Raw genomic sequence first — 27,722 nt, forward strand, 5'->3', positions numbered from 1 at the left:
TGTAAGTGTATCAGAAGCAGAAAATTCTTTTGTGACTATCGCTCTTCAACAGAACATAGGACTCACCAGCCTCCGCAGGGCTCAGTATTAATGATCCTATATAATAGTGTGCTTTATTTTTTATTTTATTTTTTTACATCGTGTTGCTTTAGATTAAAGCAAACCATGATCATATCTCTGTAATACATTTTCCTGCACTATATTCTGAGCACCGGTGTAATAAACTGCGTGTAGACAGCATGGTGCCTGCCATCAACGCCCATTGAACAGAAAACCAAAAACACACCGATTAACAGGCTCATTATATGATGCATTTCCTATAGCTGAAATGATTGTTGTTCCACTTAATTTGTGTTTGTCATCTAACATAGCAGAAGAAGAACCTGCTATAGTGAGATAGTCAAGGTATGTTTGTTTAAAAAATGTTTACTAGCAAGTTTTTAGGGCTGTGATGGTTTTTTTTTTTTTTTTTTGTCTAGCTAGGCAAATATAGGATTGAAGTAAGATTGCTCATATCTTAAGCTGTACCATGTATTGCCATCTAGAGGTCACTTGTAGTATTCCATGCTTGCGGTGTAGTTATTTCAAAATGTTATAAATTATCACGAACAGAAAGGTGCTCATTAATTGCATCAATGTAAGAAGTGCTTGACTGCACCACAAAAGCTGATTGAATACATGCAGGTAATTTATAATGATTTCTTTGTAGACTGAACAGACCTCTAGCATGGTGTATTGTTTGAATTTTCACTAAAATAATACCTATACCTCGACCACAGTGATGAGAAGGTCCTTGTGTGACATCCCACCGTATACACAGACAAGCAATCGCTAGCCAACCTGCACCTAGTAATAGTTGATCTTTGGGTAGATGAGTAGGAAATACAGATAGTGCTCATGCTCCTTTTTATGCATCTTTTGCTCCCTTTTTGAAGCATAATGTTCTGCTAGGAGCAGGGCTGTCTTAATATTGGACCCTGAGCAAAATTTTCTTGGCAACCCCCCCATTCTGAGAGATTCACAACTCATAATTTCTGCTTGCTGATTGGTTGCTAGAGGTTACTGCACATTATTACTGCTCGCTGATTGTTTGCTATAGATTACAGCACATCATTACCAATCACTGGTTGCTAGAAATTACAGCACATCATTACTGCTCACTGATTGGTTTCTAGATTTTACTGCACATCATTACCGCTAACAGAGCAGTGGAGCAATCCCAAATATTTGAGCAAGTAAGCACATTAATACACCTACTACAGGGGAGGGTGAGAGACTGCAGACACATCTAAAGGAGGCAGTCAGACACTGCAGACATACTGCAGGAGACGGTCGGAGGCTGCGCGCGTACCACAGGAGACGGTCGGAGGCTGCGCGCGTACCACAGGAGACGGTCGGAGGCTGCGCGCGTGTACCACAGGAGACGGTCGGAGGCTGCGCGCGCGTGTACCACAGGAGACGGTCGGAGGCTGCGCGCGTGTACCACAGGAGACGGTCGGAGGCTGCGCGCGCGCGTGTACCACAGGAGACGGTCGGAGGCTGCGCGCGCGCGTGTACCACAGGAGACGGTCGGAGGCTGCGCGCGCGCGCGTGTACCACAGGAGACGGTCGGAGGCTGCGCGCGCGTGTACCACAGGAGACGGTCGGAGGCTGCGCGCGCGCGCGCGTACCACAGGAGCCGGTCGGAGATTGAAAACACACTATAGGAGCCGGTCGGAGATTGAAAACACACTATAGGAGCCGGTCGGAGATTGAAAACACACTATAGGAGCCGGTCGGAGATTGAAAACACACTATAGGAGCCGGTCGGAGATTGAAAACACACTATAGGAGCCGGTCAGAGACTACACACACAGTACAGGAGATGGACCGTTCAGTGATGAACAGCTCGGGGTTTAGGATAGTCAGGCAGTCTACAGGGGGAAGGACATACTTGACCAGCAGGGCCTACCATGCACTTTCAGGAGTCCAGGGGGAGAGGCTCCCACTCAGATCTCTGTTCCTACTACATTCCCTCCTGCACATACAGACTGCATGGGGCGGGGTCAGAGTGTCAGTGGAGTTCCCAGCCCTGCCCCCTTCTCTGCTGGCTCGGGAATACAGCGCTGCTTCCCGTGTCCCTGGTGCACTCTGCAGTGCCATTATTGGGGCCCCAATTTGCGGGTACCCCGGGCTCATGGGGCAACTACTTTGGTCCCCAGAGCAAAGACAGGGCCGCTGCCCCGTTTGCCCCGCGGTAAAGACTGCCCTAGCTACGAGCCTGTGTGAAGTGGCTCTCTGACCAAAAGTCTTTATTTTGTGTTAGAACGGGAATACTTGAAAGCTCAATCTTCTTCTTCTTTTTTTTTTTTTTTTTTCCTTCCCCTCATATCTAGACCCACTGTTACAAATATGATAAAAACAGCAGTAGAAAGTCATTCTGACCATTCTTCACTGTACTTAAGTGTTTTATTTCCATTAGGAGGATTAGCCTAACTTCCTGTCCTAGTGATATAATTAGAAGCCAGAAGAGACATCGGCAAGGAAAATGTCACTCTTCATTGAAAAAAAATGTCTGGAATTCCGCCATCTAAGCTCTTCCCCAACCTGGTTACATGTTAGGTTGAAGTTTGCCTGATTTAGCAGTTATGATTAAGATAAGTTAAGATAAAGTTGTTGGAGAAAGTAAAGTCTTTGTTTCACTGGCCTCTCCTTTTCTGTTTCTTTCCTATTTTACCTACCTCATTGTGCTGTAGCTGTGGGATAGCCATGAAGAACTCCAGTGCTTCCTGTTCATTAATATCAATGAGTCTAGCTCAAACCCCACCATCCCCATTCTTGCCAAGGTTTCTTTTCTGCAGTTAGCGATACATTTTGCAGTATGGGCCGTGTTGGAAAAAAGTAATAATAAAGAGTGCACAAAAGTATGCATTTATTGTTTAAAAGTAAAGGAATGGGTCTTTAACATTATCTTTTTAAATACCCTAAAACTTTATAAATGTGGGGAAAGGGCCTATACTTGAGGTAAAGGCAAGGGATAGGCAGAAGCCTGTCTGCTTTGGGCACTTCAGCAGGAGAAGTGTGCAAAAAAGGCACGGCGTGAGGTTTACACTGCTGAGTTCGTTTTGTGTGCTATAGGACCTTGTCTTGACACTGCTTGTACTTGTCTACCCTGCTTATTTGCTGCACCCTTTTACTACGTTTGCCTTGATCTTTTCCTGTAGTTACTCCCAGCCACCATTAGAGGGAGCTAAAGGCTGGAGGAACAGCTTTGTATTGAGATAAATAAGCCGTTCATCCTTTCTTTTCTAACCCTAACTTACCCTTCCTTGTTTGTTAGCAAATTCAGAAGCCCTTCCAACTGACTTTTTTATGTGGACTGCAAGGGCAAGTGTAAATAAAGGATACGTATTACAAGTACACTTATCTTTAAAAACGCAACTTAACTATGCTGCCCCTCGCACCCCAAAAATATACAAAATAAGCACCTGAACTAGCCTTTACTAAAGCAACAGTGAACCACTTTCCCCAAAACTCTATGCTGCTACTGCCAAGTTATCTTTTTGCCCACTGACCATTAAGCCAGGTTTTGGTCAGTGGGACAATTCCAGGCCAGGCACCTTCCTGCCTCTGATGCGCTAAAAGCATGCAGCTTCTGGCAAATATGGCTGAACTGTAGATAATCCTTACATGATGTGATTGCATCGTTATCATTTTGAGATACAGTGTCTTTAAATTTCTTGTCTCTCCCGTGTATGTTTTTTGTTTATATATACAGTGCATCCGGAAAGTATTCACAGCGCTTCACTTTTTCCACATATTGTTATGTTACAGCCTTAATCCAAAATTGATTAAATTCATTATTTTCCTCAAAAGTCTACAAACCAACCCCATAATAACAACGTGAAATCTTTGCAAATTTATTAAAAATAAAAAGCAAAAAAATCACATGTACATAAGTATCCACAGCCTTTGCTCAATAGTTTGTTGAAGCCCCTTTGGCACCAATTACAAGCTTGAGTCTTACAAGCTTGGCACACCTATTTTTGGGCATTTTCTCTTATTCTTTGCAGGACCTCTCAAGCTCCATCAGGTTGGTTGGGGAGCGTATGTGCACAGACATTTTCAGATCTCTCCAGAGATGTTTAATCGGGTTCAATTCTGGGCTCTGGCTGGGCCACTCAAGGAAATTCAGAGTTGTCCCGTAGCCACTCCTTTGTTATCTTGGCTGTGTACTGTTGTAAGATGAACCTTCACACCAATCTGAGGTCCAGAGCTTCCTGTAGCAGGTTTTTATCAAGGATGTCTCAGGACATCGCTGCATTAATCTTTCCCTCGATCCTGCAACTGAAAAACATCCCCACAGCATGATGCTGTCACCACCATGCTTTAGTGTAGGGATGGTATTGGCCAGGTAATGAGCGGTGCCTGGTTTCCTCCAGACATGAGGCTTGCCATTCAGACCAAAGATTTCAGACTTTGTTTCATCAGACCAGAGATTTGTTTCTCATGGTCATAGTCCTTCAGGAGCCTTCTGGTAAACTCTAGGTGGGCTGTCATGTGCCTTTTTACTGAGGAGTGGCTTCTGTCTGGCCACTCTACCATACAGGCCTGATGATTGGTGGAGTGCTGCAGAGATGGTTGTTCTTCTGGAAGGTTCTCTCTCCACACACAAACGCTGGAGCTCTGTCAGAGTGACCATCGGGTTCTTGGTCACCTCCCTGACTAAGGCCCTTCTCCCCTGATCACTGTTTGGCTGGGCGGCCTGCTCTAGGAGGAGTCCTGGTAGTTCCAAACCTTTGTGGATGATGGTCAATGTGCTCATTGGGACCTTCAATGATGCAGAAAATTGTCTGTTCCCCAGATCTTTGCCTCAATACAATCCTGTCTCTGAGGTCTACAGACAATTTTGTGGATTTCATGGCTTGGTTGGTCTCTGACTTGCACTGTTAACTGTGGGACCTTATATAGGCAGGTGTGTGTGCGCCTTTCCAAACCATGTCCAATAAACTGAATTTACCACTGGTGGACTCCAATCAAGTTTTAGAAACATCCCAAGGATGATCAGTGGAAACAGGATGCACCTGAGCTCAATTTGAGTGTCACGGCAAAGGCTGTGAATACTTGTGTACATGTGTTTTTTTTTTTTTTATAAATTTGCAAAGATTTCAAACTCGTTTCAGGTTGTCATTATGGGGTATTGTTTGTAGACTTTTGAGGAAAATAATGAATTTATTCCATTTTGGAATAAGGCTGTAATATAACGTGAAAAAGTGAAGCCCTGTGAATACTTTACGGATGCACTGTATATACAATATATAAAATAAGTATTGAACACATCACCATTTTTCTGGGTAAATATATTTCTAAAGGTGCTCTTGAAATGAAATTGTTAGCATGTGTCGGTAACAACCCATGCAATTCATACATACAAAGAAACCAAAACAAATACATTCAGAAATGAAGTTGTGTGAAATAAAATGGAATGACACAGGGAAAAAGTATTGAACTCATAAGGGGAGGTGCAGAAAGGCGTGGAAAGCCAAGACGCCCGCTGAAATCGATCAGTAATTAGAAAGCAATCCTGCCCCTTGTCATTGCAAATTAATATGAGCTGGTTCAGGCTCAACTGATGGCCTATAAATAGTTGTCTCATTACCAAGGTGTCACACAAGAAACATCTCGTGATGGGTAAAAGCAAAGAGCTCTCACAAGACCTTTCCAACCTTATTGTTGCAAAACATACTGATAGCATTGGTTACAGAAGGATTTCTAAACTTCTGAATGTTCCAGTGAGCACTGTTGAGGTCATAATCCGGAAGTGGAAAGAACATTATTTCACCATAAGACGGCCACAACCAGGTGCTCCTTGCAAGCATTCTGACAGAGGAGTGAAAAGAATTATCAGCAGAGTTGTCCAAGAGCCAAGGACCACTTGTGGAGAGCATCAGAAAGACCTGGAATTGGCAGGTACAATTGTTTCATTGAAAACATTAAGTAATACACTCAACTGCCATGGCCTGTATGCACGCTCACAATGCAAGACTCCATTGCTAAAGACAAAACATGTTTAAAGTGGTTGGTTGTAAAGGCACAAGGTGTTTTACCTTCATGCATTCATGCAAAACCTGTGTGCAGCAGCCCCCCTGAATGGCCACATGGAGCCGTGGCTCAGGAGTGCGCCTGCTTGGTTGTCCCCAGAGCAAGCTGCTTGCCATGGGGGCACCCGGCAGGAGAAAGGAGCCAGGAGAGCTGGTGTGGGACCTGAGAAGAGGAGGATTCGGGATCCTCTGTGCAAAATCTTTGCACAGAGAAGGTAAGTATGACCTGTTTGTTATTGAAAAGACTTCAGTATTGCTTTAAAGTTTGCTGCACACCATTTAGACAAGCCTACAATATACTGGGAGAATATAGTCTGGACAGATGAGATCAAAATTGAACTCTTTGGATGCCATGATACACACCATGTTTGGAAGTCAACTGCATTGCACATCACCCCAAAAACACCATACCAACAGTGAAGTTTGGAGGTTCTTGATAAAAATATGCTGCCATCTACCAGGATGATGAAGATGAAACGGGGGTGGATATTTCAGCAAGACAATGATCCCAAACACAAAGCCAAGGAAACTCTCAATTGTTTTCAAAGAAATAAAATAAAGCTGCTAGAATGGCCCAGCCAATCGCTTGACTTGAGTCCAATAGAAAATCTAAAGATCAGAGTTCATAGAAGAGACCCATGGAACCATCAAGATTTGAAGGCTGTGTGGAAGAATTGGCCAAAATCACACCTCCGCAATGTATGCAACTAGTTTCTCCATACAAGAGGCGTCTTCAAGCTCTCATTACCAACTAAGGATTATGTAAGAAGTATTAAAAAAAAAATTCAGTTAGCGTGTTCAATACTTTTTCCCTGTGTCATTCCATTTTATTACACATAACTTAATTTCTGAATTTATTTATTTTGGTTTCTTTGTATGTATGGATTGTTACTGGCGTGGTGAAAAAATTGTCTGTACCCTTCCCCAGATCTTTGGATAGCACTTTTGGAAATATATTTACCTAGAAAAATAGTGACGTGTTCAATACTTATTTAACCTGGTGTGTGTGTGTATATGTATATGTGTATATATATATATATATATATATATATATATATATATATATATATATATATATATATATATATACACACATCAACCTGTAAAACTGGGACTTTTTAGTTTATTAAATAAAAAACACATTTCAAGGAGGGGAATCTGAATTTATTATTTCATTTATTTAATTCATCATCATATAATTTAGTCATTCGTGCTGAAATGCTGATCTCCGAGGAACTTTCTTATTTTTTTTTTTTTTTGTGGTTTTGCTATTTCTAGTTAGGTACTGTGTCGATTATCCAGGATCGGGTGTTCCATGTGATGCCTGATGCATTTCAGCGGTGTCTCGAACCTTATTGAATGTTCATAGGAATGACTGCTCTAGAACCAGCATGGCCGGGATTGTCACTGATGGACATACGGGCATCTTTGAAATGTCACTGGTGGATGTACGGGCATCTATTAAACATATACACCACTCAAATGTCTTACTGCAGTTGAGCGTCTCATCATCGCACTGTGCTTTAAGTCTTCTGTAGATATCAACGGGTTTTACTCCTTCTTTTAAAAAGAAACTTCATCACCACGCGCTGTTCCATGCATGCACTAACACTGTTGTCTGCCATCTTGATTAATGGTCGTTGAACTGGTCTGCGATGTGCACCACATATCTGTAATAGGACACACTTGCTACTTACTGCTGCATGTAGCACCGCCACGCTAGCATTCCTTTTTATACCTTTTATAAATTGAATTGTCCCGGTTTCACTTGAACACCCCTCGTGTGTGTGTGTGTGTGTGTGTGTGTGTGTGTGTGTATAGATAGATATCACACTTAAATTAATATATATATATATATATATATATATATATATATATATATATATATATATAATATTTTACATCTACACACACACACAAAGTACTGTGCAAACATTTAGGGATTTGTGAAGAAATGCCGTAAATTGAGTGTTTTCACAAATAGAAGTGTTAATAGTTTATTTTTACCTATTAACAAAATGGAAAGTAAATGAATAAAAGAAAAATCAAATCAAATATTTGGTGTGGCCACCCTTTGTCTTCAAAATGGCATTCACTCTTCTAGCTGCAGTTGCACATGGTGTTTGAAGGAACTCGGGTAGGTTGTTCCAGACATCCTGGAGAACTAACCACAGATCTTATGTGAATGTAAGCTACCTCAGATCCTTCTGTCTCGCCATGTAATTCAAGACAGACTTGATGTTGCAACAAGGGCTTTGTGGGGGCCAAACCATCACTTCCTGGACCTCTTGTTTTTCTTTACGCTGAAGATAGTTCTTAATGACATTGGCTGTAAGTTTGAGGTCACTATCCTGCTGTAGAATAAATTTGAGGCCAATCACATGCCTCCCTGATGGTATGGCATGACAGATAATTATTTGCCTGTATTCCTCAGCATCAGGGTCACCCTTGATCCTGAACAAATCTCCAACTCCATTTATAGAAATGCAGAACTCTACCATGCGTCACTGTTGCCTGCAGACAATCATATTGCACCACTCTACATCCCTTAAGTAAATAAACTGCCTCCTGCTACAGCCCAATATTTCAGATTTTGACTACTCTGTCCAGAGCACATGCTGCCATTTACCTGCACCCCAGTTCCTATGTTTTTGTGCATAATTGAGTCGCTTAGCCTTGTTTTTGGCCACAATTTTTGCATGAAGACCTCTTATGGCCAGATTTTTCTGGACAGTAGATGGGTGAGCCTGGGTCCCACTAGTTTCCTCTAGTTCTATGCTGATGGCATGGCAGGACATCTTCAGATGTCGATGGGAAGTAATCATGGGCTACCCTTGGCTGACCACTACGTCTATGGTCCTCAACATTGCCCGATCAATAGAGTCCTCAATGTTGAGAAATACAGGCAGATTGATGGCACAGAAATGGCAGTCCGAGAGGGCACCTCTTCTGGGTGAATGGACCCAGGTCATTAATGATCTAGTGTGGAGGGAGAAGACCGTATATATACGTAGGGGAAATCTCAGAGGGTTCGAGAAAATATGGAGACCTTGGCTGAATGAAATAGGGTATCCGCTTGACCAATAACAGTAGAAGAGGAAAAGGATAAACGATAAGTTCAGTTAAGCACTGTGGAGTGAAACACTTGGAGGCAGAACAAAGGAGATAGTGACGACTAACCTGGTATGAAAGAAATGTTGAGGTGAGCGGGGGGGGCTAGGGGAGGGAGGGGGGGGGAGTTAAAGGGGTGTAATATGCAAGTATATAATAAATCATGGGATAAATTAAGGTAGAAAGTATGGAAGATAATTGTTTAATTTAATTCTACTGTTTTATGTCTATATTGTGGTTTTGTAGTATGAAAATTTTGTATGATAGAATAAAAACAAATAAAGAGAATTTAAAGTTAAAAAAAAAAAAAAAGAAATACAGGCAGATACTTATCTATCATGCCATATCATAAGGGAGGCATGTGATTGGCCACAGATGTGTTCTGCAGCAGAACAACAACTCCAAACATACAGCCAATGTAATTTAAGAATTATCTTCAGCATAAAGGAGTCCTTGAAGTTATGGTTTGGCTCTCATGGAGCCCCGATCTCAACATCGAGTCTGTCTGGGATTACAAGAAGAGACAGAAGGAAACAGCCTACATCCATAGATAATCTGTGGTTAGTTTTCCAAGATATTAGGAACAATCTACCTGATGAGGTCCTTCAAAAACTGCTCACAAGTGTACCTAGAAGAATGAATGCTGGTTTGAAGCCAAAGGGTAGTCACGCCAAATATGTGATTTCCATTTTCTTCTGTTCACTCCCTTTGCGATTTGTAAATTGTCTAAAAAAAAAACATTTAAAACATATATTTTTGAAAGCATTCTTACTTTACAGCACCTCCCTAAAAATGTTTGCACAGTACTGTGTGTGTGTGTGTGTGTGTGTGTGTGTGTGTGTGTGTGTGTGTACATATATAAAATAGTGTGTGTATTGTTTTCAATACATCATGATCAACATAGAGCTAGCACAAAATTCCTCTTATAGTGTGGTATATTATTGTGAAACGAAACTTGCGTGACCAGTCGTAGGACGGAGCATCCCATCATCTGATTTTTATTTCTTTTTTTGACATGCTTCTTGTGCGTCCTCCACTCCTGGGGAGATTGCATGCAATATACCGTATTTATCGACTTATAACACACACTTTTTTCTCCTTAAAATCGGGGGAAAATTGTGAGTGCGTGTTATACGCCGAACGGCTGCCTCAGAGGGGAAGGAGGGAAGGAGCGCTGCCAAAATAGACAGAGCCGAGTCACGTGTGTACTCTGCTTCTCTCGGCCACTAATCATGCTGCAAACAGCGGCAAATTAAAGCAAATGGGTACAAATTATGCTCCAATGATGGGAAAGGCTGTAGATGGACACTGATCATGCTGCAGTGATGGGCAAGGCTGCAGATGGACACTGATCATGCTGAAATGTAATTATGGTCAAGGCTGCAGATGGACACTGATAAGGCTGCATTGATGGACATTTAAAATTAAGTTTTTTTTTTCCTTAAACTTCCCTCCTAAACTTGGGATGCGTGTAATACACTGATAAATACGGTACCTTTTGTCTTCCTCTGTCCTGAGAGAAGACTTTCTCTCGTTAAACCCTCATCAATAGTCGTACGGTGAAGGGTTTAGTCAATAAAATTGATGCTTGCCTTTGACACAAGCTGTATAGATCAGCAACAAATCCTGCACCCTGAAGAAAGGTTCCCTGGATTAAACAGAGTGGTTGTGTTTCAGGGTGGGCTTCTACCTGTTCCCAGGGTCTTCTGGAGCTCATTGGGTGGTCTCTGAAAGCATCCTCGGTATATTTTATTTGTGATTGTCCTACATTGCAAGACTTCAGGCATATACTGAAATCAGATAAGAAGAAAAAAAACACAGATCTTTGCTTTAATTCACCATTTTTCTGCTCTTCCTCTCATCTGAAAGATGTAAAGATGTTTCATTTGAGCTCTGTATTTCCCAGGTGATGGCTCCATTATCTGTGTGCAATCTATGTATCCGGAGGAAGTTTGGGAGGTATTTAATTTGTAGGAGATAAAATGTGCCGCTTGCTCCTCTGCTCTTACAATAATTACAAAATGTACCGTATCTCGGAGGGTGCTAATCTCCTTGTATAATAGATCAACATCAGATGTGAGAAACTCAAATGAGAGGATTTATTGAAGATGGGAAATGGGCCGCTTTCTCCTTATCTGAATAACATAAATTGTGCATTCCATGTAGACGGAAGACTTAAAGGGACACTGTCACTTCTTCTTCTTTAATCCTATCCTGTGCTTATTGTAAACAGAGAATATATGAAGTTAAATGAGGTTTAGGTTTCCCCTTAGTTTCAGGCTAATATACAGTGCCTTGCAAAAGTCTTCACCCCCCCCCCCCCCCCCCCTTGGCATTTTGCGTGTTTTGTTGCCTCATAACCTGTAATTAACATGAATTGTTTGAGGATTTGCATTGTTTAATTTACAGAACATGCCCACAACTTTAAAGATGTTGTGTTTTTTTTTTTGTTTGTTTGTTTTTTTTTTGTGAAGAAAACAACAAATTGGACAAAATAACAGAAAAAGTCAATGTGCATAACTATTCACCCCCCTAAAGTCAATACTTTGTAGAGCCACCTTTTGCGGCTATCACAGCTTCAAGTCCCTTTGGATAAGGCTCTATGAGCTTGCCACATCTTACCACTGGGATTTTTGCCCATTCCTCCTTGCAAAACTGCTCCAGCTCCTTCAAGTTGGATGACTTGCGCTTGTGAACTGCAATCCTTAAGTCTGACCACAGATTTTCTATTGGATTGAGGTCTGGGCTTTGACTAGGCCATTCAAACACATTTACATGTTTCCCCTTAAACTACTCAAGTGTTGCTTTAGCAGTGTGTTTGTGGTCATTGTCCTGGAAGATGAACCTCCGTCCTAGCCTCAAATCACACCCAGCGTGGCACAGGTTTTGCTCAAGAATATCCCTGTATTTAGCACCATCCATCTTTCCCTCAACTCTGACCAGTTTCCCAGTGCAGACTGCTGAAAAACATCCCCACAGCACGATGCTGCCACCACCTTGTTTCACTGTGGGGATAGTGTTCTTTGGGTGATGTGTTGAGTTTGTGCCAGACATAGCGACTTCTTTGATGGCCAAAAAGTAACATTTTAGTCTCATCAGACCAGAGCACCTTCCTCCATACATTTTGGGAGTCTCCCACATGCCTTTTTTCCGCAAACTCAAAATGTACCATTTTGTTTTTTTGCTGAAAGTAATGGCTTTTTTCTGGCCACTCTGCCATAAAGCCCAACTCTATGGAGCGTACAGCTTATTGCCGTCATATGACAGATAATCCAGTCTCTGCTGTGGAACTCTGCAGGTCCTCCAGGGTCGGCTGAGGTCTCTGTGCTGCCTCTCTGATTAATGCCCTCCTTGCCCGGTCTGTGAATTGTGGTGTGCGGTCATCTCTTGGCAGGTTTGCTGTTGTACCATGTTCTTTCCATTTGGTTATGATACATTTGATGGTGCTCCTAGGGATTATCAAAGATTTTGATATTTTTTTTTTTATGACCTAAACCTGACTTGTACTTCTCAACAACATTGTCCCTTACTTGTTTGGAGAGTTCCTTGGTCTTCATTGCAGTGTTTGGTTAGTGGTGCCTCTTGCTTAGGTGTTGCAGCCTCTGGGTCTTTCAAAAAGGTGTGTGTATGTAATGCCAGATCATGTGACACCTATATTGCACACAGGAGGACATCATTTCACTAATTAAGTGACTTCTGAAGGTAATTGGTCTCACCGGATCTTTTTATGGGCTTCATAACAAAGGGGGAGAATACATACGCACATGCCAATTATCAGTTTTTTATTTCAGAAAAATTGTTTTATGTATATATTTTTTTAATTTTACTTCACCAATTTAGACTATTGTGTTCTGATCCATCACATATAATTCAGATTAAAAAAACAAACATTGAACTAAAGGCTGTAATGTAACAAAATAGGTAAAAAGCCAAGGGGGGTGAATACTTTTGCAAGGCACTGTAGAGATTGCAAGTTCAAAATAATAATATAGAAGGTTCAGTAGTTTAGGAGGTAGGAGCGATTAAATAGTAGTGTTGTAGGGAAGCATCTCATACTGAGCTGCACCCAGTATTGTGCATGCTCCAGGATTGCATTGTCTGCTGATTTAAGGTAAGTGTCCAGAGGGTTGAGTTAGGATTTGAAAGGAATAAGGAATATGTTTTTTGAAAGGGTAGTTGGTCTTTAGTCCTCCTTCAGAACTCTGCTTTGCGGTAATGTTGGCTTTACCATGATATTAACCCAAGCCACTGTGTGCGTTAAATTGCTCCACCATTCATTCATAATGTATAGTACAGTAGCTTACCACAAGGTATATGCATTTCATCAAGGTGGGGGAGGGGGGGGGGTTCTCAAAATGGTAAGCAGTATGTGCTTTCAATATGTTTGAGAAACTTCCAGCTTATTTCTTCTCAACTGCTATATTGTGTTTGAGATGTTGGTGAATATATTTCAAAGCAGTTCAGAGTTTAAAAAGTTGTACACTTATTTTTAACGATTTGTCATGCTATTAAAGCTTAAGGAAACTTTTTATAGGGCATTTCTGGAAGATTTTCTTGGCATACCGTTACCTTCTGCATGACTGCAATTGGGCCTGCCGATAAGTTGCTTAGGCCTCGCAATGCATTGGGGGGGGGGGGGACATGTTTTAGATGTGTACCACCTACAAAATCACTGGGATTTTGGGAGTGCCGGAGTGACCATAGCATGAAGTTTGTGAGGAAATCTAGGATTACATTCCCTTTCGTATGTTTTCCTGCTGCGAAACGCATGAAAGTTCCCTTTCATTTCAATGAGGATGTTTTTTTTAAGTCTGACTCATGTTTGAAATCAAGAAATTGTATAATTATGTGCATTTTAGCTGGGTTGAGGTGCCCAAATGCAAGAAAGATCTTTTATGTACTAAGCAACATGACCCGAAACTCTGCTCAAAGATTATTTTAATATAAAGATTATTTAATCCTTTGAAAAATACTAAAAACATCATTTTAAATGTGAGAAATGTATGTTCTTTGTAGTAAATGTTTCTTCACATACCATTAAAGTCCGATTTTATAGTATGAAAAATCTTTCTATCTATACTTAAATTCATTTTTAAGTAGAAATGCCATTCTTTGCATTGTAGCTGGTTCATATCGATTGATTACATCTATTCATTGTGATTTACTGAGTATTTGAAGGGCCCATTCATGTGTGTTTATTACCAGGCAGGCTGAAATATCCACACATAGGTGTAAATGACCCTTAAGATAAGATCAGATAATGCCTCCTATGTAACCATGGCTTAGTTGGCGCTGGATGCTTACATGATGCCACACGGCCTTTGCTAGATCAGGACAACGATACATGAACCATCTCTGCAAAAAAAAAAAAAAAATATCTGAAATGAGTATCTAAAAGGGTAATGAACCCAACACGGCATAGATCGTGGTGGTTCCTGTTTCTTTTCTCTTCTTCTTTTTTTTTTTTTTTTTTTTTCTATTGTAAAAAAATCTTTGGTTGGGTAAACTCAGAACTACATAATTGTACCAAATGGGTTCCTGGCGTGTCATTTTATTGTACATCTTAATTTAGTTACTAGCATTTACTTCACAAATTGGCCATTTTGGCCTTTTTGTTATGATTGTGAACTGGATCAAGAATCTGGAGCTCTGGAGTCCAGCTATACACTGTCATCATTTGCCCCTTTTCTGTACCCTCTTTTTTTATTTTTGTTGAAATCGCATCATTTTTGTGGATCATTATTTTTTTTTGTGGATCATTATTATGCTGCTGGGTGAAAACTAGTTTAGTCATACAACAGCCTAGCATCCCTGTGCAGAGATCTTTTTACACTTCTTTGTCAGTTGCTGTCTATGTGTTGTTGAAATGTGTGCCAGCTACACATTTCGTTTATACATATACGTGCCTGAAAAGTCAATTTTTCTCCTCTATATCTTTAAAAGCTAAACATTTCTAGTGAAAATTAGGTTGTTTTTGCCTTGCATGGGAAGTTGAGAGGAATTCATGTTGACTTCAAAGTTGTGTAAACCTCAGACATGAAGTATGAACAAAGCATATCCCTCTATAGTGTGTACTCGGTTAAGAGCTGTCAACGTGAGTCACTTCCAAAAAGTTTTCCTGACACCAAGAGAAAAATGGTGACAGGGGAGGGATCTCCAGCTGATTGACAGCCTCGGGTCTGTTTCTGTGTGCTGTGTGAAGGGGGTGTGTCTTTTCCCTCCAATCAGCTCTCAGAGCTCTCCTCCCAGAGCTCTGGCCAGTTTTTTTTTTTTTTTTTTTAACTCTCAGACAAGCTTTAAATATTCAGCAGTTTGAATGGCTGTAGTGGAAAGACATCTGAAGATAGACAGGTACAACTTATGTAGAAGGATTTTTTTCATCTGCGTATCACCTGAGGATAGTCCCTTCACTGGGTATATATAAGGGTTTAGAACCACTTTAAAGTGGTTATAAAGACAGGTTTTTTTCATCTTTCTATGCATCAAGATACAAAGCCTTCTGTGTGCAGCGCCCTCCTCAGCCCTCCCTAATACTTACCTGTGGTCCCTCTAGCTCCAGCGGTGCGGAAATGTCTTTGGGACTCCCATCATTGGCTGAGACAGCAGTGCGGTGCCATTGGCTCCCGCTGGTGTCCATCAAAATCAGTCCGCCAATGAGAATAGAAAGGGGGTAATGTCAGACCGCAGCTTCGTGTCTGAATGGATACAGGGAGCTGTGACTTGGCTTGGGTGTCCCCATAGCAAGCTGCTTGTTGTGGGGGCACCCAACATGAGGGAGGGGCAAGGAGCACAGAAGAGTGACCCAGAAAGAGGAGGATCCAGGCTGCTCCGTACAAATCCACTGCAACAGACGAGGTAAGTATGACATGTTTGTTATTTTTAATTAAAAAACAAACAAACAAGACTTTACAATCACTTTAAGATACAGGATTTCTTTTAGATTGGGCTGCAACCTAAGGTGCCAGTTCACACCTTTCATGGACTGAGTGATTGGTTAGGGACCCCTGTTTAAATGCTGTTGATTTCGCATAGCAAGTGATAGTGGTTTCTGTGAGCACCTTCCCTGTCCCCCCATGGGCATAAATATGAAGGCTTGGCCAAGTGTTTGTATTTATGGGATAGCTGTTAGTGACTGAGGATTATCAAACCAAGCCTGCTGCAAGCTCAGTCTCTCTGTATCGGAGTTATTATGGGCACACAGTGGCAGTCTATCTACACGCTGTTCACAGTTCACCAGTCCGTGTGTGATTTGTTTGTTCATCTCAAGCTACTGCTAACGAAACACACTACATTGTTTGAATGCTGCTTGTTCTTTGCAGGTGTATTTACCCCAAATTGAGGGTAATCCATCTAAAATTGACATTTTGAGTAGACACAGGCTTCTTTTTTATCATTATTTTTATACAGATTTATATAGCGCCAGCAGTTTGCACAGCTGTTTGCAAAATGAAGGCATACAGTACAGTTCAATACAAGAGGAATCGGAGGGTCCTGTTCATTAGAGCTTGCAATCTAAAAGGGAGGGTCAAGTGATAAATGGAAATTACTGTTGGTGATGAGCTGCTGGAAAAAATAAAAGTTTAGTCGGAAGCCAGATAGTCTTCTCTAAAGAGATAGATTTTAAGGGATCGCCTAAAGGTGGACAGAGTAGAAGATAGTCAGACAAATTGGGGTAAGGAGTTTGAGAGGCTCTGGAGAAGTCCTGGAGGTGAGCATAGAAGGTGGTGACAAGACAGCAGGGGGTCTTAAGAGGAGCAAAGAGAATGATTTGTTTGATATTTTGAGACAAAGTTAGTGATGTAGCTGGGGGCCAAGTTGTGAATGGCTTAGTAAGTTGTTGGTATTTAGAATTTGACATACAGCTTTAGGAAAGCTCTCTCAGGATGGTTGAAGTCTAGAGCTGTGAACTCCAGGCAAGAAATCTTGTCAACTGAGTCCTGAGAGATGCAAAAACCTTGGTGATTTCGCTCACTAGCACCCTTCCATAGGGAGAATATTAGTTTTGGGTGGACAGACCCTTTGAACATTTGATGTGTAGTAGGCCGGCATTCACCATAAAAATATGTTTTCTCAGCAAAGATATATTGAAATAGACCTGAAATGTGTGCAAAGATAAATTACTGGCGCCCCATGAAACACATCCATGTGGCAGTCTGCATGTTTCGGGAGGGGGAGCAGATTTGGGGAGGTTGTTCAGGATAAGTTCAGCTTTAGTTGTTTGAAAGTTAAAGTAAAACAAATACCAATAATTGTCTTTCTCCTCCGCCCTTCTGCAGGATTACGTTCTGGCGGTGGAAGCCTATCATGCCGTTATAAAGTATTACCCCCAGCAGGAGCCACAGTTGCTGAGCGGTATCGGAAGGATTTTTCTTCAGGTAATTGCAGAACTCACAACCAGTCCGTTTTCTCCCATTTAGTTATGTGGTCATTAAATAACGTGAAATATTGCCGTAGAGGAGCCACAGGGGAGCTCATTTTTTCTGGTGTTTATCCTGTAAATCGGACATTACAATTATTAGCTAATGATTAGTAGGCTGAGGAGCCTGTCTGGGAATGATGCACTGATGCCAGATTCTTTACAGGTACAGAGCAGGAGCTGGTGAGATCTCCCACTGGATGGAGAAGGAGGGGTTCAGCTCTGTGTTACAGAGAGATGTAAGCTCCAGGCTTATGAAACTCCTCTGTAATCCCCTTGTCAGAGTTACTCCAGTCTCGTACACAGCCTGGCATATCAGTCTTGACAGGTGTCCACAATCTCTTGTATTACTGTGGCAATGCTATAGGCCTGCAGCTGACTGTGACCTTCCTGGCTTCAGTGGGCCATACAAGGCCACAATCTATATTCCTGTCTTATGTGCTGCAGTCCCAGGAGATTCTGCTGGTGCCATGTGCAGAGTCTGGCCTGGAATGCACAATGCACAGCTATTTATGTAAAGCGTATTTAGCTGTAAGATACCGTTTTGATAAATGTGTGAATGCGATCAGTTGTAAATAATCTCATGCATGTGTTTTATAGATCTGCTGAGTACAAGGAGCAAAGCATTAAAGCCCAAATTAATAATAGTTAATGCATATACCGTATATACTTGAGTATAAGCCGAGATTTTCAGCCCCTTTTTTTAGGCTGAAAGTGCCCCCCTCCGCTTATACTCGAGTCACCACCGTCTGCCTACCTGATCAGCGTGTCGTGCAGACAAACGGCGGCCATTCCACTGTTCAAAAGCCGCGCCTCCCTGTCTGTGATAGGCGGAACACTCAATTTCCCAGCAGTCAGTGTTCCGCCTATCACGGACATCCTCTCATCCTCGTCCGTAGTATGAGGATGAGCGGATGTCCGTGATAGGCGGAACACTGACTGCTGGGAAATTGAGTGTTCGGCCTATCACAGACGAGGATGAGAGGTGCGGCTTTTGAATCCTGGAATGGCCGCCGTATGTTTTTATGACATGCTGATCGGTGCAAAATGGCACACGGAGCTGCAGAAGGACACGGAGGCTGCAGATTGGCACACGGAGGCTGTAGATTGGCACACTGAGGCTGGCACATGGAGGCTGCAGATTGGCACACGGAGGCATGCACAGGACACAGATAGGCTGCAATGGACACAGGGAGCTACACAGCTGCAGATGGGCATTGTTGACCCCCGTTGACCCACTTTTCCACTTACAGTAGCTGCTGCATGTCTCATCTTCGGCTTATACACGAGTCAATAAGTTTTCCCAGTTTTTTTGTGGTAAATTAGGGGCCTCGGCTTATATTCGAGTCGACCTATACTTGAGTATATACGGTACTGATGCAAGGGCTAAAATATCTCTGTGCTGCCAGGACATAAAGACAGGCTGGGTTCACACCTGTGCAATGCGGGAACCAGCCCGATTCCAGTGTCGGTTCCCATATCGCACCTGAATCGCGGGCGGTTCACACTGCCCACCGTGAACCACTGTGGGTGTCAATACAAAGTTAATGACACCCCCAGATCGGATCGCAGCGTGAACTGTGAAATGGTGCAGGAACCAAAAATAGCCTCCTGCACCATTTTGATGCGAATGCGATTCAAATTCAGCCATACAAACGTGCTGAATTTGCATCACACAGACATCGCATGGGATCTGCACAGCAATGTGTTGTGAATCACATGCAATGTCTGGCATCAAGTGTGAACCACTTAGACTTGAACTTTCACACACACGCTCTTCTGTGGTCCGACACTCCCCACAGAACACTGCTCTAATTAACCTAGTTATTCCTCCCTGAACAGTGTTGTTGATTAAAGTGTCCTTAAACTCGCATTAAAAATTATCATGAAATGCTGTTCATACTCGGTCACTATGGGAATTGTTTTCTACAAAAACACCTGGTTGATTCTGCTGTTCAGTCTCCCCCTCCTGTCCGTGACCCCACTGCATTTGTGGACTTTGCAGAGCAGTGTTGGCAGCTGGTGCACATGCTCAGCTTTCAGTGAGTTTTTATGCTGAGCATTTCTTCCTTCTCGCATCGGAGCAGCCCATGTGACTATAGAGTCACACATAGGGGCATATACACAGCGGTAAATTACAGCTCACTCCCTCCCTCCTCCTCCATGTCTTCTAAACATCGTCTATGCAATGGGGGCAGGATGTTACATCTTGATTGAAATGGCCTTCACCTCCTTCTTATTCTAAGACACGGGTTGGAAGGGCATGACACAGCCTATGACTGGCAGAAATCCACCCACAATGTGTAAGGCCTCTTTCACACTGAGGCGTTTTTCAGGTGCCACAGCGCTAAAAATAGCGCCTGAAAAAAGCGGCTCCTTTCATTCCAGTGTGAAATCCGGAGGGCTTTCACACTGGAGCGGTGCACTAGCAGGAAGGTAAAAAAAAAAAGTCCTGCTAGCAGCATCTTTGGAACGGTGAAGAAGCGGTGTATTCACCGCTCCTATCCATTGAAAGCAATGGGGCAGCGCGGCTATACCGCCGACAAAACGCCACTGCAGCGGTGCTTTGTGGGTGGTTTTAACCCTTTTTGGGCTGCTAGCAGGGGTTAAAAACAACCCGCTAGCGGCCGAATAGCGCCACTAAAATGACAGTAAAGCGGCGCTATTTTTAGATAGACTCCCACACCGCCCCAGTGTGAAAGGGGCCTTATTGCCAAAAATAATATAGATTTGATTTCGAACATAAATTTGTATGAAAATTTAAAACATTTTATTGATATTCTTTATTTTTACTTTGCATTCCATAGGATGTTTTTTTTTTTGTTCTTTTGTTTTTTTATTCTGTGGAGGACTAGAAGCTCCTCCTGTCACTGTTTTCCTGCTTCACTGCAGACAGACTGGGAAATAGCTGGGTCATGTGACTTATATCGATTTTTATTAAAATAAACCGTGCCATCATCCACATACAGAATGAGAAGGTATAATGTAAACTAAACGGTGTGTTTTTAGTATCACTTTAAAGCAGGTTTAGGGGGCTGTGTCAGAGCTCTGGGACAGGCATTAGAGATAAGTAGTCGGACTCTCCTAGTGCTGCCAGCATGTTCTCTTCATTTTCTTGTGGCATTACTTGGCAGATAAAAAATAAAACCTGCTATCCATTACTGCATGTGCATTCTGACAGTAGTACATTAAGAGGGTTCTGTTAGACTTCAGTGCAATGTATACCTCTCTTAACAACATATCAGGATCGGTCTTGTCCTTTTCTGACTCCAGTAAAGTGAAATGCTATTGGTTGCTGTGAGTTATACCCCATTGTCTCTTATTGCTTTGCTCCTTGCTCTGTTTACTCAATGAGACTGTCGGGGTCCATTCAGATTATTGCGTTGTGGTAAAATGCACAGGAAGGCCGGCCATACAATCTCCAAGTTTCTTGTACAATTTCCTTTAGATTTACCAAAACCATAGACTGAGGTAAAACCCATAAAGCCCCATACACACTATCAGATTTTCAGCTGATATTTTTTCCTTCAGATTTACCAAAACCATATAATATGAGGTGAAGCCTTAGGAGTTTCAATGTGTATGTAATCAGACAGGCCCTTGCACTACATGGTTTTGGTAAATCTGAAGACAAAAATCAGCAGAAAATCTGATGGTGTGTATGGGCTTTAGGCTTTCAATTTGTATGCAATCAGGCAGGCCCTTGCACTACATAGCTGAAGGTAGATCTAAAGGAAATTGAACAAGAAAATTGTATAATGTATGGCCAGCTTAATGCATGAAACTGTGTGGTTCCATTCATTCTTAATGGTACTCCAAATCCCCAAGGCCAGTGAGCCATCACTGCCCTAGGCAATGCAGCACAATGCACAGATGAGTATTATAATGTGTGTTGTGTGCCCACAGCCCATTGAAAATGAAAGCACTCTACCAATTTGAGAGACTGCAGCCTGTGAACTCACTGGGACGGAGTAAAACCGGTGGTTATATGATTAGTTCTTCATGGATTTATTGGCTGACGGTTGTGTGAGGCTATAGACTGGACACAATCACTGAGCACGGGTGACAGATACACTTATGCTTTGTAGATACTAGAACATAGAAAGGCTATTGATTAAAAATAAAATCCTGCAGGCACTTAAAGTGGCTCTGCCATAAGAGAAGTACTGGGGCTGCCATTGCAGCCAAAATACTAATCGCCTGGCTGTGTCTGACTTTTGGGTCACAGACCTGGAAAAAGCATTCTTTAAAAGAGTATCGGAATTTCTTATCACTATACTTGTGATTATCTTCAGAGCATTAGACAGCCAGGGACCTAGCATTCTCAAAAGGAGAGGTCAGCAATGGCCGCCTCCTTGAATCTCACTCATGAAAGACGCCCATTAAGTTGCACCATCTCTTGAATTCTGATATCGTGCAAACCCAAAGTATAAAGAAAACCGTGTACGTTCTTTATAAATCCTATGCAGACTAAACATCTGTTTTGTTAGGATAATTAAAAAATGCCCCTTATGTCTTATGATATCACCGGTGTGCCCTCTCTTATATCTATTAAATGGCACATGGTTTCACCCCTCCGCCACATTCACCATCCCTCTTGTAGGCATAATCTGTCAGTCATATGAAACAGATGAAGACACAATATGCAATCTGTTCTTGTGGCCTGGTTCAGCCAGATAAGATTGTGAGATGTGTGTGCTGACAAGTCCTGCCATGTAATAGATACATTGTTCATTGTGGCAGAGAATGCTGTCACATTCCGTGCTATCAGTCCAAGCATGATCAGATGGAGAGATCTCTGCAAGGTTTTGTTTTTTAACTACAAATACAATCTGCTTATATTTTTCTTTATATTCTGTGAATGTGAATGGTGTATGTCTTTTACTGATCTGTGAGTTACACTGAGGGTTTTGTACTGATGATGTTTGAAGATGAACTCGAGGCAAAAAAAAAAAAAAAATGAAAAACATTCAGGTACATGTTTTGTAAAAAATAAAATAATAATTGTCTTATAAGTATGTGTATATGTGTGTGTGTGTGTGTGTGTATGTGTGTGTATATATGTATGTATATATGTATATATATATATATATATATATATATATATATCTTATAAGTTTGTGTGTGTATTTGTGTGTGTGTGTGTGTGTGTGTGTATATATATATATATATTTATTTATATTATATATATATATATTTATTTATATCAATTAATATAAATATATATATGTGTACATACATACACACTTATAAGCCACACGCATAAGTACCCTGGATTTTTCTTGAGATTAGCATCTTGGAATCCCTGTGCAGCAAAGCTCAAACTGGGAGCCATTTAGGTGTGCTGCAGTTAAGAAGTAACATGCTGATAGGGGGATAGAGCAGAATGACTGATAGACAAATCTCATCATTGTGGCACTTTTCCTTCAGTAACAAGCGAAGGACAGGAAGCCAAATGAAATTCTTTTTTATGAAACATTACTGGTAGGCTGTTATTGGCAAAAGATAACATGTACATCTGTTCTGCAGTAAAAGCTCCTCTTCTGTTTGCCTGCAATTTATTTATCAGGATCGGGGGAAAAAATGGTTAACATGAATGATGAACAAAACAGCTGCATGAATATATATTCAGGATTTTATACATCAGATTACCAATTGTTGTAATAAACACTGTGCTGCACTCTTGTGGCAAAACAAACGCCAATAAACATAAAGGTACATATAATCAATGTGCAATAGTAGCAAGAGTCCATGCACCAGTGACTCAATTACTACTGTATTTGTTGCACCAGTGAAAGCAGAACCTCCAAATAAAACCCTGTCTGTCTGCAATCTTCATATGTGATCCACGCCGTGCTCTCCATGCATATGAGCTTACCAGATCAAATGTGACTCTCAGTTAATGAGTAGTCAACACTTTGTGCAACTACCAGTCCGCAGCCAATATGTGGGAATGAACGGACGCCACCTCCCTCCTGGACAGATGCTCGGTGAGAGAAGAAAAAAGGAGCACCAGGCTCACATAGTGTAAAGCCTTTCATACTTGTTTATACTAGTTTATTAAAAGGTTAAAATCACTTATAAGCTTGTAGGAAGCAATTGGCATAAAACCAACTACAATTTACATAAATCCAATAGCAGTGTATGCGTGGTGACGCCACTTCTGGCTCCTCCCTACGCGTTTTATCACATATGACGTCATCAAGGGCGCCCTTTTTTTTATTTTTTATTGTGCATGCGCACCTCAGTATACGTTCATAAAATGCCTTAGTGTGCTGTTTGGTAGGGCTGTGTAACTCTCTGAAAGGAATTGACAGAAATACACATCTGCTAAGTAAAATTGTTCTCGTATATGTATGTGTGTATTTAATGGTTTTCCTGGAGTTCACTTTTAAGTATTCAGAGACTTTAAAGCTGTACTAGGTCTTCTATAGCAATGCCTAATGTAAAGCTTTAAGTATGGCCACTGCCTTACAAATACAAAACATCCTTTTTCCATCTTAAGTGGATGGGCCCATTCACACCAGTCGTTTATTTCCCTATGAGCAATTGTGCATCCAGAACTGCTGGGGCATGCTACTTATAGAAGGAAAGTACTGAATGGTGTATCCAGCTTGCATGCCACTTTGTTTTCTAGTGTTTGTTAGTGTCATTAATATTGAGGTGACACAGTCCAAAATAAATCCAACAGTGGATCTAGTGAGTAGCCTTAAGAATCTGAAGGGGGAAGTGCTCATTAATGGATCTTTTTTTGATGAGTACCTTAGTGTGCTTTAGGAGGAATTCCAATGAAAACAAATCAAACTCAGCAGCTACAAATACTGTAGCTGCTGACTTCAAATAAAAAGACACTTACCTGTCCAGGGATCCAGTGCTGACCTCACCTGGGTTGGTTCCTTTAGGTCTTTGGGCATCCAGTGCCCCATTTTGCTTGTGAGAAGCCAGCTGTGTCCAACTGCGGCTTCACAGCTGTCTTCCCACTGCGCATGCATGAGTCGTGCCTAGGCAAGCCTAACAGAAATGGGAGCGAGAAGAATGTTTTTAAGTAAAGTTCTGCTGTGAAGAATTTGCCATTGTTGTAGAGAAAAATTAAAATAGCCTTTGATGCAATACTCTGGTGGTTCAATCTGTGAACTCGATTTCTCAGGCTTGTTTGCCTGCCTGTCATTTATCATCTTTGGGTCTAAGGTTGCCACTTCATCCCTTTAACCACTTGCTTACTGGGCACTTAAACCCCCCTCAGTCCCAGACCAATTTTCAGCTTTCAGCGCTGATGCACTTTGAATGACAATTGCGCAGGCATACAACACTGTACCCAAATGAAATTTTTATAATTTTTTTCCCACAAATAGAGCTTTCTTTTGGTGGTATTTAATTACAGCTCGGAGTTTTATTTTTTGCTAAACAAACAAAAAAAGATGCAAAAAAAATAAATAAAATCATGTTTAATAGTTTGTTATAAAATTTTGCAAACGGGTCACTTTTCTCCTTCATTGAAGTGCGCTGATGAGGCGGCACTGATAGGCTGTACTGGTGGGCACTGATAGGCTGTACTGGTGGGCACTGATAGGCTGTACTGGTGGGCGCTGATGGGCTGCACTGGTGGGCGCTGATGGGCTGCACTGGTGGGCGCTGATGGGCTGCACTGGTGGGCGCTGATGGGCTGCACTGGTGGGCGCTGATGGGCTGCACTGGTGGGCACTGATGGGCTGCACTGGTGGGCACTGATGGGCTGCACTGGTGGGCACTGATGGGCTGCACAGATAGGCATAGTTAAGGCGGCACAAATAGGCACAGATAAGGCGGCACTGATGGACAAAGATGGGCACATAAGATGGCACGGATGGGTGGCACAGATGGGTGGCACGGATGGGCACTGATAGGTACCACTGATAGATGGGACTGATGGGCACTGATAGGTGGCACTGATGGGCGGCACTGCTGGGCACTGGTAGATGACACTGATGGGCACGGATATGTGGCACTGGGGTGCAGCACCTTTGTTAAGGCAGATTGTGGGCACTGCTGGGTGGCACTGTGGGCACTGCTGGGTGGCACTGTGGGCACTGCTGGGTGGCACTGATGGGGGGCACTTACTTTTTTTAATGTGGCACTTGCAGGGGGCAGGTGGGCACTAGCAGGGCTGGCCGTGATCGGGACTGATGTCCCGATCACGGCCGCCGGTGATCGGCTTTTTTTTTTCTCCTCGCGCTGTAAGCGCGAGGAGGAATAATAGCTGATTACCGGCTCCGTTATATCACATGATCAGCTGTCATTGGCTGACAGCTGATCACGTGATAAGGGGTCGGGATCGACCCCTTGCATGGATCGGTGATCAGGCGAGTCTCGTAGACTCGCCGATCACAGAGCGCAGGCCGCTCGTGCACGGGACGATGTCAATAGACGTCGTCCCGGAAAAGGAGATCCGCGCTGTAGCCATCATTTGACTATAGCGCGGATCTCAAGTGGTTAAAACCAAACACATATTAATTACACAGGTTCTGTGGCTGATTAAGGTGGTAATTAAACCCACTTAGTGCCTTAGCTGCATTAACCTCTTGCTGACCGCCTCATGCCGATATACATTGGCAGAAGGGCTAATGTACCTGTACGTTGCCCTTTAAGAGGCGGCCTGCATGCGTGGCAAGCTCCATGAGTCGGGTCCCGGGGACTCGATGTCCACGGGGATACCCACCATCGTCTCACAGAGAGGAAGAACGCAGAGATGCTAATGTAAACAAGCATCTCCCCATTCTTCCTAGTGACGTTGTCACTGATCTCTACTCCCTGTGATCGGGAGCAGAGATCAGTGACATGTCACACGTAGCCACGCCCCTCCACAGTTAGAATCACTCCCCAGGACACATTTAACCCCTACACTGCACCCTAGTGGTTAACACCTTCACTGCCAGTGTCATTTACACAGGAATCGGTGCATTTGTATAGCACTGATTGTACATGAAAATGGTCCCAAAAATGTCCGATGTGTCCACCATGTCTGCCATAATGCCGCAGTCACAATAAAAATCGCTGATCGCCGCCATTACTAGTAAAAAATTATTACTAAAAATGACATAAAACGATCCCATATTTTGTAGACGCTCTAACATTTGCACAAACCAATCAATAAATGCTTATTGCGATTTTTTTTTGTTTACCAAAAATATGTAGAAGAATACGTATTGGCCTAAACTGAGGAATAAAAATGTTTTTTTATATATTTTTGGGTGATATTTATTATAGCAAAATGTAAAAAAAAAAAATGCATTTTTTTTCAAAAATTGTCGCTCTATTTTTGTTTATAGCGCAAAAAATAAAAACCACAGAGGTGATCAAATACCACCAAAAGAAAGCTCTATTTGTGGGAAAAAAAGGACGTTAATTTTTTTTGGGAGCCACGTCGCACTACTGTGCAATTGTCAGTTAAAGCGACGTAGTGCCGAATCGCAAGAATCGCAAAAAGTGCTCTGGTCTTTGACCAGCAAAATGGTCCGGGGCTTAAGTGGTTAAATTAGCCACAGACCCTGTGTAATTAATGTGTTTGGTTTTAAAGTTAGGCGTGGCAACCCTAACGGGGTCCCTTTATATAAGCAGTATGTAGCTGAAGTTGTCGGTATATCCAAAAGTGTAGAACACCCCAAAAATTCAAGATGGGAAAGAAGATAGCCAGAAAGTATTGGATGTCACTGCTGAAGTCCCGAGTAGAAGTAACACACTGGACAGTGAGTGGGGCCCCGCATTCTGCACATTAACATCTGGGGTAACTTGTATGACCTTGTGTGACCTTTGGAAATACACTTGGACACAAATAATTTGATAGCGGCTCATTGGATGGAATGGAAAAGTATCATTCATACTGGTCTGTATTTCATATTGACACCATGTCTGGAATAACTAGTGGCGTTGGTATATTGCACGTTATTCGCAGTAACCTATTGGTTGGATTTCATGACTTTCAGAGGACTGGTGGAAGTGGAAGAACTTTGCGTGCTGCTTATTAGCTCATTAATCGCGGATGTTCTGCAAGAACCACCCCTGCTGTTTTCCAATTCTGACTAACATGATCGAAGCTGAAAGACGCTTTTAAGCTTCCTTATGTAATTTGGCTTACCAGC

General features: G+C 42.2%; 1 protein-coding gene across 1 annotated transcript in view; it reads left to right on the forward strand.

The window, feature by feature from the left end:
• Nucleotides 1-27,722, forward strand: part of TRAPPC12 (trafficking protein particle complex subunit 12) — a 201,709-nt gene that overhangs the window by 147,349 nt on the left and 26,638 nt on the right. Inside the window, exon 9 of the mRNA XM_077488729.1 lies at nucleotides 17,468-17,566. Coding sequence (XP_077344855.1) covers nucleotides 17,468-17,566 — 99 coding nt within the window. The remainder of the gene's footprint in view (nucleotides 1-17,467; nucleotides 17,567-27,722) is intronic.

The sequence above is a fragment of the Lithobates pipiens genome, unplaced genomic scaffold (genome assembly GCF_037356315.1).
Source record: "Lithobates pipiens isolate NorthernLeopardFrog02 unplaced genomic scaffold, aLitPip1_a1.2 Scaffold_18, whole genome shotgun sequence".
Classification (NCBI taxonomy): Eukaryota; Metazoa; Chordata; class Amphibia; order Anura; family Ranidae; genus Lithobates; species Lithobates pipiens.